The sequence below is a fragment of the Falco peregrinus genome, chromosome 1 (assembly GCF_023634155.1).
Source record: "Falco peregrinus isolate bFalPer1 chromosome 1, bFalPer1.pri, whole genome shotgun sequence".
Taxonomy (NCBI): domain Eukaryota; kingdom Metazoa; phylum Chordata; class Aves; order Falconiformes; family Falconidae; genus Falco; species Falco peregrinus.
The window spans coordinates 5,323,386-5,337,670 of record NC_073721.1 but is presented as its reverse complement, the minus strand read 5'-3'; the positions used below and the strand labels follow the sequence as shown (position 1 = coordinate 5,337,670).

The 14,285-nt window shown below is 39.3% G+C and overlaps 1 protein-coding gene across 1 annotated transcript; it reads right to left on the bottom strand.

Annotated features, from left to right (window-relative positions):
* Positions 1 to 13: 13 nt before the first annotated feature.
* Positions 14 to 14,284, bottom strand: IKZF5 (IKAROS family zinc finger 5). Its single transcript, XM_055801946.1, has 6 exons — positions 14,197 to 14,284; positions 12,442 to 12,507; positions 10,927 to 11,021; positions 10,463 to 10,626; positions 9,988 to 10,170; positions 14 to 5,114 (listed from the first exon to the last, which is right to left on the bottom strand). The coding sequence occupies exons 4-6, from the start codon at positions 10,593 to 10,595 to the stop codon at positions 4,171 to 4,173; spliced, it is 1,260 nt and encodes a 419-aa protein (XP_055657921.1). The 5' UTR covers positions 10,596 to 10,626; positions 10,927 to 11,021; positions 12,442 to 12,507; positions 14,197 to 14,284; the 3' UTR covers positions 14 to 4,170.
* Between the last annotated feature and the right edge of the window lies 1 nt (position 14,285).

Sequence of the window (14,285 nt, the reverse complement as noted above, 5' to 3'; positions counted from 1 at the left end):
ATTAACATGCAACTTAATTAGAAAGTGTTATTTTATTCCTATCTTACAAAAGCAAAGCTTCACAACATGAACTACACCAGATATAGCAGAGTTACTTCAGATTTAACTGTCATCTGAAAACATTCACTACACAATTAAATTTATTTTACAACTCTAACAGGTTTCATTTTTGCATACAAAATATGCTCTTTACACTGAAATACATATTATTAACAAAGCAGGTACTTAGAAGCACATACACAAAGATTGCTCAATGAAAAATGTTTCAGCAGGGGATAGATTTCCTGCAGCAGAACATCCATTTGCCGTAGATTAAAATTAACAGAAAACTTGCCAGTGAAGACTTCTAAATTACATTCCCTTTGTCAAAAAGAAACAAAAACCAAACGAGCAAACTCCCCAAACATTCTGGAACAAAATAAGTAACAACAGATCGTTTTGCTAGGAAACACTGTTGGAACATGTATTCCAGCACAGAGTTTTGTGTTAAAATGCCAACCAGCATTTTATGTCAAAATCCTCTGCATCTGAACATATATCTGAAAAAACAATTATTTTTCCCTATTAGCTGCTTCCCAGTTGGTTTAAGTATTAACTGAGATAATCTACTAAGATGTTCAGCCTCATAATAGTAAGTCTGTATTGAGTACTGTCAATAGTGCATGTTAAAAATTTCAACAAATCTATAGAATAATCTATTACAATAAAAACAAAAAAATCCACAAAGTTAATGTTTTGCAACTACAACAGAGTCAAGCTATGGAAAAATCTCAGCTCATTCCCAAACTTGCCTGTTAATACAAGTTACAATGCTAATCACCACCTTATAAGGATTTGTTGGTTTTAAAAAAAAAAAAGAAAAAAGTTAGTGCAGCGTAGCACATGGAGAACTCAATATGAAAAGTCTTACTAACCAAGGACTCAAGTCCACAATTCCTGACAAATATCTCTCACTGATTCAGAGTAAGGCCTGCCTGTGCAAGGAAATAGTCAGAATCATACTCTAAAACAATTTTCCAGTACTCATTCTGGTCTTTAAATTACAGTAAATAGCATGTACAAAATTAAGAAAAACTAATAGGAAAATACACCTTACAAACCTACTCAGTAGACAAGGAAACAGATCAGTCAGTGTACTGTTTGGCACAACTGAGCATACGGTATTACATCAGAAAATTAAGAATCCCAGTCCAGATACCAAAGCCTGCTGCTGCCTATGAATCCACCCTGCAAATAGGAGCTTGCACAAGGAAAGAAGGAAAAATAATTATTTTTATCATTGGTCAACAGTTCATAGATGTCCAAGCTGATTTTCTTAGGTACTTTGAAGGAGAAACAACGGTATGAAGTCAGCAGTATTAGAACACTTGTAAACAACAATTTGCAAGGTTTGGGGTTAGATTTTCTTTTTCATACTGAGTTCTACTATTAAGAACATGTGTTCTCCGGCAACAGAGGATCCCCTCCTAAATGAGGGCCCGTTTTCAGTAAGATCTTGCAGGCTTCCTCTTGCTACCAGCTACCTCTAGTAGTGACCTACCTGTTCTCCTATCTCAAATTTCATTCACGGGCATCATGGTTCAGAAGTCATTCTTCTAAATTGCCAAATCATTAGCTGATGCAAAACGAAAAGTCTATCATGTTTGCAGGCACTGCCAGTGAAAGTCCTAATAGATCAGAAGGATGAAATCTCAAACATTTGCACTCACTGGAGTTCATCTCCCTACCGATACCAAGAGGGAGAAAGGCTGGAGCTGCAAACCAACGAGTACTTGGCTGCTATGATCCACCATTTCAGAATCTTGGAGTTGCCAGAGCCTAGGAATAGACGTTTGCACCATCTACCAAAAGGCAAGGAAAATTATCTCTACAAATTGCTAATTGTAATAGTCTTCACCAGTAACGTCTGTTGTTGTGTTCTACCTAAATCCAGATTGTAGAATGTATCAATATGTGATCAAAAGAGAGCTGTAATTTCTACATTCTTTGACTAGAAAAGTCAAGTTACAAAACCTGTACAGGAGCAGTAACTTCCTACTGGATTCCAGTTCAGTCAACTTTTAGTCATTAACATAAAGGGCTCTCTCTGTATGTTTACGCACACAGAGTTGCAGTTTTGCCTATAAAATAAATTTAAAAAGTATAAAGCAACTAAGAGATATTTTGGAATTATAAAGAGTATCATTATTAAAAATGAAAATCAGATTGTTTCACAAATGCACTGAAAAGGATTTTGAACCAGGCCTGAAACCAAAAATCTTTTTAGGAGTGAGAGTATGTTATCATCCATCTTTACTACATAGGAAATACTTCAACCGTGTATTTTTGATCTCACCGCTACAAGACTATGTGCAGCCAAGAATCCAGTTCCTTCAACTGGTTACTTAAGCATGGAAAATTCAACAGTAAGTAGGTTAGGTACAGTGAAAGATATTTGGTTCTCAAATTTCTAATTCATTAAACTGAAAATTAATTCTAAAGCTAGAATTCTCAGAAGGGTGGCTTTTCCTGCGTTGACCTTACACCAAAGTCATTGTAAGTTTTTCCATTGGCTTCAGGAAGCTTTAGCTCCCGTAACAATATCAATTTGAATAAGCCAAACATTTGCTATTCAGATTCCAACCACTGACTTGCAGAACGTTAGTAAAATCTTCCTGCTTTTAACAAAATATATTTGCTGCCATACTTTGTTGACAGTAAAAGGGGAACATATAAGGGAAGCTTTAATTTGTCTCAAATAAGACAAACTAAGATAAAAGTGCATGTCTAAATAATGGGAAATGTAACAGTTCTTCACTTTTTTGAAACATTACAAATTCCTGTGTAGCACATTAAGAGCTTTTATTAGTTTTGCTAGGTTTAAAGTGCCTGTCTGTTAGCCTAGGTGCTTCTAAAGTAAGATGTACAGTATAAAAAAAATAAACATGTGCAATGGACTTCACGTACATCTTCAGTTACCATTTGCCACCTACAATTATTAATCACAATGACTTCCAATGTCGTTAGCTGGCATTTCTTTACCTACTACACGACCAGTTCAGAAAACCCAGAAGCCCCTCCCCTTATTTCTAGCACACTAGAGGAACAGCAGATCTGGGGGAGGGAACAAGACAAACTGACTTCCAAGTTAGCTGAAGTTTACAATAGACCTGCTTATAAAACTTCCAAACATACAGGCAACCTATCAGTTGTAGCTTGGCCCAGGATGAAACTGAACAAATGACTTAATTTGTAAACTTCTTGTTTGTTTCTATTAGAACTTCTATCTGCAAGACAGAAGTCTAATTGTGCAAATTTTAAGTATCTGTACAAATTAGTTTAAGGCAGTTAAAAATCTCATGGAATATATATTAGTTCTACAAGTTCTTTATTATGACTGTTTTACAATTACCTTCTTTTATAAAGAATGATGTAAAATTTTGCGAAGTGTAGTTTAAAGTAAGGTGTCTCACTTTATTTTTCTTTTGTATAACTAGTGAATGACAAGATTTTAACTTCCTTTTTTTCTGCCAGAGTTTCATTCACAATAATCTGCTATCTTCTAGTTTTGTGAGGAGTTTTTAAAATAATAGTTAAATTAGTATTTGAGCCCTAGGCGTGAAGAGTTTAGACTATATTAAGGAAAAACTTATTATTAACCTCCATCACATTAAAGCAAGTTTTACACCAAATTGAATTTGTATGTGAAAGTTGCTTCTGTTTGTTTTTCCAGTTTGGAGTAGCTAATTTTTTATGGATAAGTACATCTCCAAAGTAGTCATATGTGTCACTGCATTAACCTTTCATATCTTATGGTTAATATATTTTGTCTTGCCTAGTTAATAGTCTGATAATTGCATCCTGTATCTCAGGACACACTCTGCTTCTACATTTGTAGAATGTTTACTGGGATTAAGTGCAAGCAACTTAAATTCAGCAACAAAAGCATGTGAATGCATTCCAATTCTTATAGCACTATCTCAGCTTTTTTTGAAAGGCTACATATGAAATAACAACCACATCTTATACAAAATTTCCCTGGCAAGTTTTATGACAACATAGAAACAAATTTGCCTCCCTTGTCAAAATGATTAATGTGAAGATTCATACGGGAATGTGCAAGCTTTCCTTCAGGAAGTATGAAAAATATACTGTAATATGTTAAAAAACTAAATGAAAGCATGTTCTCAGTCAATGTTGACTATGTTGGCCTCTTGCAAAATGGCAAGCAAAGTCATACTTATTTTTACACTTACACCCACATATGTTGCACTGAAAAGGATTTTCAAATCCATGACATCCCATGTGAATAGTATAAAGGATATTGTCCGCAAAGTACATGTCACAGTGTTGGCAGTGATGCAGAAGCTGCGGGTCCTGAACCGGAAGGGTTGGAGCTGGAGTACTTGGTTGACTGTTACTTATGCTGGGAGTACTGGTGTGGGCACTGCGATCACTGCTGGGACCTGCCACGGGACTATAGTTCCTTTGATTGTGTGTAGGCCGAGGGTCTGGGCTGGTTGGAGATGAACTTTGAGGAATATTTGCTGACACAGCTGAAACTACTGCAGGTGCAGCAGGCTGCTGTATCATGAAAGGCTTTTCATCTTGACAGGAAACAACATCTGGAGAGGCTGGATTTTGGTTTTCAGGTGGCAAGCTAGATAACTGTCCGGCTAATGTAGAGAGCTGGTTTAAAGGATTATCTACCATAAGGTCTTGCGGCTCTCTTGGCAACCCGCTGCTCTGGGTTGTTTTTGTCATGCTCTCATATGCTTCAGTCTGGATATTTGGGATCTCATGAGTGAAATCATTAAGGTAGTCTGGTTTCTGAACCACCATGGAAGGTGGACTCAAATTAATTAATGCTCTTCTGCTGTACCCCAAATTGCTGGTCTTCTTCTGCAAAACCCCCCACATTTTCTTGCTGCTTAGGGAAGACCTTGTACCCTTGATAGGCACCATTTTATGTTTGCGTCTGCGGTGATGAGATAAGTTGCTTCTGTCACTGCAGCGAAAGGAGCACAATTCACATTTGTATGGTTTTTCACCAGTATGCGATCGCATGTGAGCTTCCAGATGACGTTCATAAGCTGATGCAAAAGGACACAAATGGCATCTGTGTGGCTTCTCACCTGGAAAATTAAAGGAGGTTAGCCCATAGCATCTCATAGAGTGCTTGAAAAAGGCTTTGCATGGAACAAAAAGTAGCTAACTGGGAGCTGCATATTCGTAAAGCAGAAATATAATTGGTTAGTAGTCTCTAAACGCGCGCAGTTCTCACACCCCTAATTATCATGACTAAAATAAGCATTCTATCCATGTAGCTAATTGTGTTGCTGTGCTTCAGCCTTGTAGTTTGTTACTCCCTATCTTCCCATACCGGTCCCTATCTTTGTTGGCCCTGCACCTGCTTTCCCAGCAGCTGTAGCTTGTTACAGCCACGGCCTGTTGGCACAACATAATTACTTGGTCTCAGGATTCAAGAATAGCTCAAGGCTACCTTTCTTGTTAACTTCAGCACAGCAACTTCAGTACAATTCTGATTACAGGCCTATTCTGATACCAGGCCTGCATTGTGCAGATCTTCAGAGATTCTAAGGCCATGCTTCTGCAGCCATTCTTCTACACCATTGGCTACAGGACTATCTGTACCACCAAAATGTAATCATTCTAAATGATAACTGCGCTTCAACATTGAGGGAGGGTATCCTTTCAGCATCTTCCAAACACTCCTACTTTTAAACATCCTGGAACTATTATCTAAATAACACATGCACACATGCATCTACTCCAGAACTGAATTTTGAAAAAAAGGACCCTGTGGCTAAAGAGTTAAAGAAAACAAAAGCCAGCTAATCCCTGGGCAGCTGTGTGCTCTCTCTCACATGATAGTCAGGTATTCTCCTTTTGGATAGGTGGAACTTTGCTCTTCTATTAAATGATATTTAGAGATACTCACATTAACACTTTTAAAAGTACTTAAAAAAATTTCAGACATGATTAGAGGCCAACCTATTTATAACATAGTACTTTGGGACTTTTGATTTTCCTTTCATAGACTGATCTTCCAGGAGTTTTTAGATCCAGGTGTGCAATGTTAGTAGAAATGCCTGAAGGATTTGACACATGTTCCGGTGCTGAAATGAAGCACCATCTCATATTCCTACATAGAATGCCAGGTCAGTTCCTAAATCACTATTGTGCAAATGATTCTCTTGCCACACAGCACAACAAACTCCAGAAAGATGTGAGTGGACTCCTTTCTCTTCAGCTTTCACATTTTTTTTGAAACATTGTCTACTATTTTAAATACAGGCCAATACATCTGTTTCCTGGCTTTCAAAATCCACCTAGAACTATAAAAGCCAGAAATCTGAATGCAGTGAGGGCCACTATTACACTGCAAGCACTGTAGAGGCCCCGTAAGACAGCATGTGACTGATTCAGGAAGCCCTTGTGGAACATCACACAATTTGGAGTCACAACCTGGGATACCAAATAGGTTTTTTCTTTACATTACTGGCTCTTCAATAGGAAAGAAAGTAATTTTTGTGCTACTTCCAAGTACCTTATTTGCACCAGCTGAAACCTTGACTTCTCCATAGCATACATATGTATTCATATATATATACATACATCTGTAAAGATCTGGAGATTTGGTACAAACAATGATGTAAGACAACTGACAAACTCCCCGTATTCACAAAGGACTTGTCAATCTGAATGGTCTTATTTCATTCTAAACTGGTTACAGAGATATAAATTTGCATCTCATGTTGTATGCCCTTAATACTGCTGAACTACTAATTACACTGCTGTCAGACTCAACATGATGTTAATTCTGCAGTAAGTTGCACTTAATTGTTGCGCAATCATGCCTGGTTCATAATTACTTTGGCAGATACCTTGCTGCATTTTTGTGTGTTAACCAGGATGCACTAGCAGTTTACTTAGATTACTCTGAGGCTATCACGTCCCTACTTTGATTGTATGGACTATGAAGGCTCAGAGTGACTGAATCAGCATCAATCTCTTGGCCCTTTGCCACTTTTCTGAGCCAAACAACACTCAGGTCTTGGATCCCCTTGCCCTTGAGTGAAAAAACACAAGAAAACCAAACTAAACAAACTTCCCTTATTCTGGAGTCCCCTGTCTCTATCCAAAGAAACAAAGCCAGGCTTTCCTGAAGAGCCATTAAGGTAATGGCAAAATGGCATTGTTGTCACTACACCATGCAGCACTCTATTAAGATTGTGAGATGTATCGTAATAAGGCAAAGGGGAAACTACACAGAGAAATAAAAGGCCTCTGGGAGCCTGAGATTCTTGTCTATGCTATAAAACTGAACAGATTGGTGTAGGGAAATGAACTGTTATCATTTGTACAGTTACTGGTATTTTATTGGGCATGAGACATGTTTGAACCAGTAACCTCGCTATAAAGCACTCACTATGTGAAGGTGTGTCCAAATTGCTGAAGCTCTTCAATCGACAGTAGGCTGACATGTCCTGTATCCCTCTCTCAACGCTAGCTAGCCTTCTGAAACAGATAATTCAGACTGCATGATTTTGCAGTAGAGTGATGCGTGCCTTCAATTTGGCTACCTTTTCCTATGATATTTGTGAAAGCTTCTTTGATCAAATGTGTCATGCATATACCCTGTTAACAGGAATACCTGCAGCAGCGCTGAGACAATAGTCAACCCACATGTAAAGCTCCATTCTTCTGGTATAATGCTAACAATATCATATAACACAACCTTGAGAAACAACTCAAAATGTTAGTCAAGGCTGAAACCCCAAATATTATGCCTTGTCCTAAAAAACTTAAGTTTGTGTGGCTTCTGAACAACAACCACTGGGTCAGAGATTTTTGAGGACACTTCTCAGCATCTCAATTCTTGGTTGGAACCCTTCTTGCTTTTGTATATATTATGCTGCAACTGTGCTGAAATGGTCATAACCTGCAGCAGTTATTGTTCCGCTCCCTCTAGCCACTTCGGGACCTCTGCTCCCTAAAGCAGCAGCAGGATAAGAAAGCATTCTGAAAACACAAAAGAACTGTTAACCTAAGATCTGAGAATATAAAAAAGGTAGGCAGCTTCCTAGAGTAAGAGAAGAAATGCTGACACTATACCAATACCCACACTTCGACATTTAAAGAAGATTTAATTTTTTGCTTCCTAGTATACCTAAAATGTATGACATTTGATATTAAGTAACAATACATTATTTCAGTCATTCTTTCTGAAAACCCCCCTGCACACCGAAGCCATCAAAGACACCTCAAGAATCAGCAAACACACAACACCAACATCTAGTAGCAATTTATGTTTCCCGTCACACTTCTAGCAGTCCATCTGCCCATGTTGACAACTGGCCATTAGTAACTGTGGGCTTGGGATGCAAGATTTTAGATGGCACTAGCTATATGCTACTAAAAAGACATGAAATTTTAAAGTTGATGTTACTTCTGCATCTTTAAGTACCATTTAAAAATTAACTGTGTAAGTCTGCAATACCTTTTCTCCTACTACATGGCCCTCATTCCACAAGCTCAGAAATAGCACTGCACGAGCAAAGCTGTTAAAATAAAAAAATTTCTTATTGTCCACATACCATATAAGGCAAACAGTAGGCAAAGCTATAAGTGCTTTATGAAAAACTAGACCAAAAAAAGTGCTCCAAAACACAGTGCTGCTTTGCAGATCTGCAGCAAGCCATGGCATTAATGCTGTGTCAAATGCACAAGCCACAGCACTTTGTACACTACTGAAACTACACAAAACTTTCACTGGGAATCTGAAAACAACCACAGCTACACACAGAGGTAGCTCACAGTAGCACAAGACGAGAATTTCCAAGATCTTCAGAATCTGAACCTCAGAACTCTTGGATTTCTAGTTGGCTGCCACTTTCTATCCTGTTACACCTTGTTGAAACAAGCCAACACTGCAGGACCAGTGCAAAGAGCACTGACTCCCCCAAAATACACCCTGGGAGTTACTGTGTAGAAGCAACCATTCACAGCAATGGGTCACAGCAACATGAGAATCTGACTAATAACTGCACCTAATTACATCCAAGTTACAACAATGTGTTTCCTTCAAAGTGAGTCCCAGAATGCCACTTACCCAAGACAATCAACACCATACAATTAAAAGTTCCGGGACAGTTCATAACAGATCAGAAACCTGTCAAAACTTCCATTCTTTGCAGAATACAATTTTTTTTCTTATTATTCTAATTAACAACCATAAAGTCTTCTGTATCAGTATAATATACTTGACAGGGACCAAAGACAGACATCACAAGGACCTTTCATTTGTTTTCTCTCATTTGCCAAGATGTCAGAGCTGACTTCATGAACAGTTGAGGGTATTCTAACCTTTACTGAGAGTTCTGCTTTTCAACTTTAGAAATCCAACAGTGGCAAATGCTCTGAAACAAGCCATAGTAAATACTTTTCCTTTTCATTACTGTTACTAATCACTTATTTGATGATATACCCTGATGTGAATATTTTACCTGTAAGAATAGTTTTCTTATTAGTTTTATACTGCCACATCTAGAAAGTTCTACAAAACAGGAATATTTTCATAGCTGAACAACAGAGGAAGAAAAGCCCTTATAAGTCTCCATGGGGCAGGATGTATGTTTTTCACTTTTCTGATTAGCAAGGAAAAACTAGAAGTTACATTTAGGGCCCTTCAATTTACACTGATGTTTTCATTCTAAACTTTACTTCCATACATAGTTACTTCAAATTCAGTAGTCTGCAATAATAAATGCAAGTAGGAATCTGCATAATTTGAAAAGGTACAAGGTACACCTTTAATAAAATAATCTATTTAAAAAAAAAAAACCAACAAAAAAGGAGTTCCAATTGTTGGGTAGCTCCAAGAACTATCACACTGCTTGAAGGTATTTACTCCTCACATGCAAATCATAACACTGAGTTAATACCACAATGCCTCACAGCAAAATACTGCAGAATATTCCATACCTGTATGAATTCTGATATGTTCTATAAGCCGTGCTGTTCCTTTGCTGGCATAGTTGCAGTATCGACACTTTAACTTTCCATCAAATGTCCTTTCAAACCCATCCACTAACATTCCTGAGTTTTCATCCAGTGAAACTTCAACAGAAGGATGATCCAGACCATTCTGATCACCTTCTGTCCCAGCTGTGAATAACGTAACACATTTCAATCAAGAATCAGTGGGATACTACCTACCCTGCCGTGCGAATATGCCAAATATCTTCTGCTTCCGCACGCCCTTGGTCTTTAAATATACAGAACTATAAAAACACACCCTGATTAAAAGAAAGGTACATACACATCTTTTGTGATGTGAAAATCACTATCAGAAATGCATCCATACAATTGTAGTGGTCTACATAATTATATCTGAAATGTAAATCATCCAGTCATTCTCAAAAAAAAAAAAAAATTGATAGCGCTGAAATTAGCTTACCTCCCTGAAGAGTCTCTGCTTCCTTGTCTCCACTAACTGCTCCAGAAATCATATTTACATGGTGAGTCTGCTGTGTGAGATATTCCTGAAAATCTTTTACAAAGTCCAAAGGTTCTGGCTTCTTTTCACCCATATTCACTCTTTATGTTTACAGCCTCTTGTACCTAGAAGGAAAAATATTTTCAAAACACGTATGTCATTGAATTTGAATGTATTCATAAAAACAAACAAAAAAACCCACAACAAACTTAAGTGAAGGGTTACTTTCATCATACCATATGACTCAATGCACAAACTGACAGCCCTAATAAATTATTTTTAGCTTTTAACTCAGAAATCACCAAACATATTACTGATGAAATAAATTTCAGCAACGTAAGGACAATATCAAATTGGATAAAATGATGTAATAATCAAAATCAACTTGCCCCTCCCCCCCCCTTTTTTTTTTTAATGGTTCATACCTGAATTTTAGTACCTATCTAAGTAGCAAACATGCTCCAAAATGTACTCCCAATAGGTCAGATAGAAAACACAGAGTACAGCTTCTCCACTTTCCCTGGAAAGAAAGAAAGGAAATCTAAGTCCATTATTTTTCCCAAGCCCCATGAGTTGTAAGGAAAAAACTTGAAAAAAATACATTATTTTGAAAGACAGGTTCTAACACTCTACTGCTCTAAGTTTAATTTAAAAAAAAAAACACTTCCAGCAAAAACTTTTCAAAAGACTGCATACACTCTTTCACATATTCATCACATACTGATGATTTGAATAGTTTCTCTGGTGAGCATGTGGCACCAAAAAATCCAAGAGTTGGGCAAGTCAGTTACGGTAACTGTAGTGTTGGGAAACCAACTGAATATCACTGATTAGCAAATTTTAGTTTCCTATCCTGCATGAAAGTCTTAATCCACTTGTCCTGGTCTCAGCTGGGATGGAGTTACTTTTCTTTTCAGTAGCTGGTGCAGTGCTGTGGTTTGGATTTGGTGTGAGAACAATGTTGACAGGATGCTGATGGTTTTAGTTGTTGCCAGGTAATGTTTATACTAAGTCAAGGGCTTTTCAGTTTCTTGGGCCCAACAAGCAAGAAAGCTGGAGAGGCACAGGAAACTGGGAAGGGACACAGCCAGGACAGCTCACCCGAACTAGCCAAAGGGCTATTCCATACCATATGATGTCACACTGAGTATATAAACTGGGGGAAGGAGAAGGAAGGGGGAAACACCTGGCATTACGGTGTTTGCCTTCCCAAGTAATCATTACGTGCGATGGAGCACTGCTTTCCTGGGGATGGCTGAACACCTGCCTGCCCATGGGAAGTAGTGAATGATTTTACTTGTTTTGCTTTTCTTGCATGCGCAGCTTTTGATTTACTTTACTGCTCTTATCTCAACCCTTGAGTTTCACATTCCTTTCCTATTCTCCTCGCCATCCCTCTGTGTGAGGGGGGAGCGAGAGAGTGGCTGCATGGTACTTAGTTACCAGCTGGGGTTAAACCATTAACACACCACTTCATTATTTCACATGGAAATAATAAAAATATTCACTAGAAGTAACTGGTCATCCCCTTTTTTGGGACTGTAAGTAACAAACATCTACAGTCTCAACTTGCAATGAGTCTGTGAAGACAGAACTTAGATTCAGTTAGAAAGAAAGCAATGAGTTAGTCACATTACTATTCCTGCAGATTGTAATCAGAAATAATATATAATGCTACATTTTAACTAACAATACCCTTTTGTTTTCCAATAGCTACTAAACAAAACATTAGGTGACGTACAAACACTCAAGTCCTGAGTTCAAGCCCACACTTAAAACACATTCTCCCGTATTTCCAAAGTTATTTACAAGCATTAGTTAATTTTTGGCATCCAGATGAGTATATTCTTTTACATCATACTGATGCATGCTCAGCTACTACTATTATCATCATCATCAAGTCAGTTTTGAACACATCTTTACAAATCAATTTTGCCTACCCTCTTTCAGGTGTCACCAGCCTCATGTAGACTTAAGTTAATTTATGTTCCATTTGTTGGTGTCTCCTGCAATAAAATAAAGATATCAGGATAAAAAATAAAGATATGGAAGAGAAAAACAGGACAATGTAAGGTAGAGTTCTGATCAGGCCAACTTTCACCAAATTATAAAAAATAACCATTTAAAATTCATTCTGGTTTTTAAATATTGAATAAATTCTGAATTCTAAATAACATTCTGAATCTTGAATGGTTCAGCGTGAAACAATGTTAAAGGTCCATATTTTCACTGAAGAATCTGTGTACCCTTTTCTGCAAGGTAGAAAAACTTACCTGACTGTATTTCTGTAATTACATTTAATTTTTAAAGAAATTACGCAAATTTAAACCAAAATGATTGGGGAAAATACATAATTTTGGTAAACAACTGAATAAAACTGTACCTCATCAATTTAATTTCAAAACATTCTCTTTTTTTTCATGTCAATGTAGGTAAGTTGTCATAATTTAAGCACCACCTCAAACCTCTACATTTTTATGCACAAAAGGACCTTTTGTGATTTTGTGTTAGGGGTTTTTTTATAGATATACAACCAGCAATTCTCCTTTTCAGGGAAGGGACGATACAGATCAGACGCTCGCTATGTCATCGCTGCCGCAAACCAGTAAGTGCAATTTTAATTACTAGAAACCTGAGCAGACTGGCTCATGTTTCAGGCACTCGAATGGACTGATCACACTGAATGGTCCTCAAGTTCTATTTACACAGAACGTTTTCTGCATAGGCAACTACATCTTCTCCAGCTTTATATGCCGACGGGTAGAATACTGGTTATTCATTTTCTACACAGGCACAACTGCTGGATTTAACACTAGTTATAGTGTTGATGTGTACCGAGTTTATTGCCTGAGAAGCACCACAGGATGCGCTAGGATGAAAGGCGTTATAAATATTTTGCCTCAAGAATTCTACCAAACAAAATAATTCAGACGCAGAACAACCAGTACTTCAACACAGCCAGCAAGAACTCACACTGTAGTAATTATAAGAGAATAAAATAACATGACTACAAGCACATATATGCATCACGTTTTCTTTTAGGGAATTAAGGAAGAAAAGGGGGAATCTCTCTGCACTAGTCTCATTTTTTTTCCTGGTGCAAATGACTTAAAACTAAAATAACGAAGGAGGAACGATCCCAAACTCTCAACCAAGGCCCTCCTGCTCCTTCTCAGGCAGTTGTGCCCGTGGGAAGGGGAATCGCAGCGCCGGCGGCCGCCGGGACGAGCCCCGCGACCTGTCACCTGCCACGGCAACCTCGGCCAGCGGTGCGACACCCCGCGCTGCCCGCTGCCCGCCGCGCCCGCACGCCTGGGCGGGAAGCGACAGGACCGCGGGAAGCCACAGGGCCGCGGGGACCCCCGCGCCAGCCTGCCTGCCCCGTCCCCCCGCTTCCCACAAGGGAGAAGCCGAGGGGCTGCGCCGGCTGGCCCAGCCCGCCGCCCCCAGCGGGGCAGCGCGGCCATCCCCGCCCGTCCTTCCCCCGCCGCTGCCCACCGGCTGCCCGCAGGGAAGCCGCGGCCCCCCTCACGTCAAAGGGAGGCCTCACCGGGGACCCCGCGGCCGCCAGGCAGGCGTGTCACGGCACCAGCCACCACTGCTACAGCTACCTAGAGGGTGGCCGGCCACGCTACCGAGCCCCCTCACAGCGCGGGGAAGGGGGGGGAGGGCGTGAAGGAGAGGACGTTACTCACCACCGCCGCCCCGCGCCGCGACCACCGCCCGCCTCCGCCGCCGCCGCCATGTTTGTTATGCCTCCCGCGGCTCGGCCCGGCCCACCGCA

Bases quoted from the DNA above. Each gene is read 5' to 3' on its own strand.
- IKZF5 (XM_055801946.1), bottom strand. From the start codon at position 10,595: ATGGGTGAAAAGAAGCCAGAACCTTTGGACTTTGTAAAAGATTTTCAG. The intron at 10,171-10,462 runs GTAAGCTAATTT...CGTTATTCACAG, and splicing joins AGCAGAGACTCTTCAGGGAG to CTGGGACAGAAGGTGATCAG. The intron at 5,115-9,987 runs GTATGGAATATT...TTAATTTTCCAG, and splicing joins ACATATCAGAATTCATACAG to GTGAGAAGCCACACAGATGC.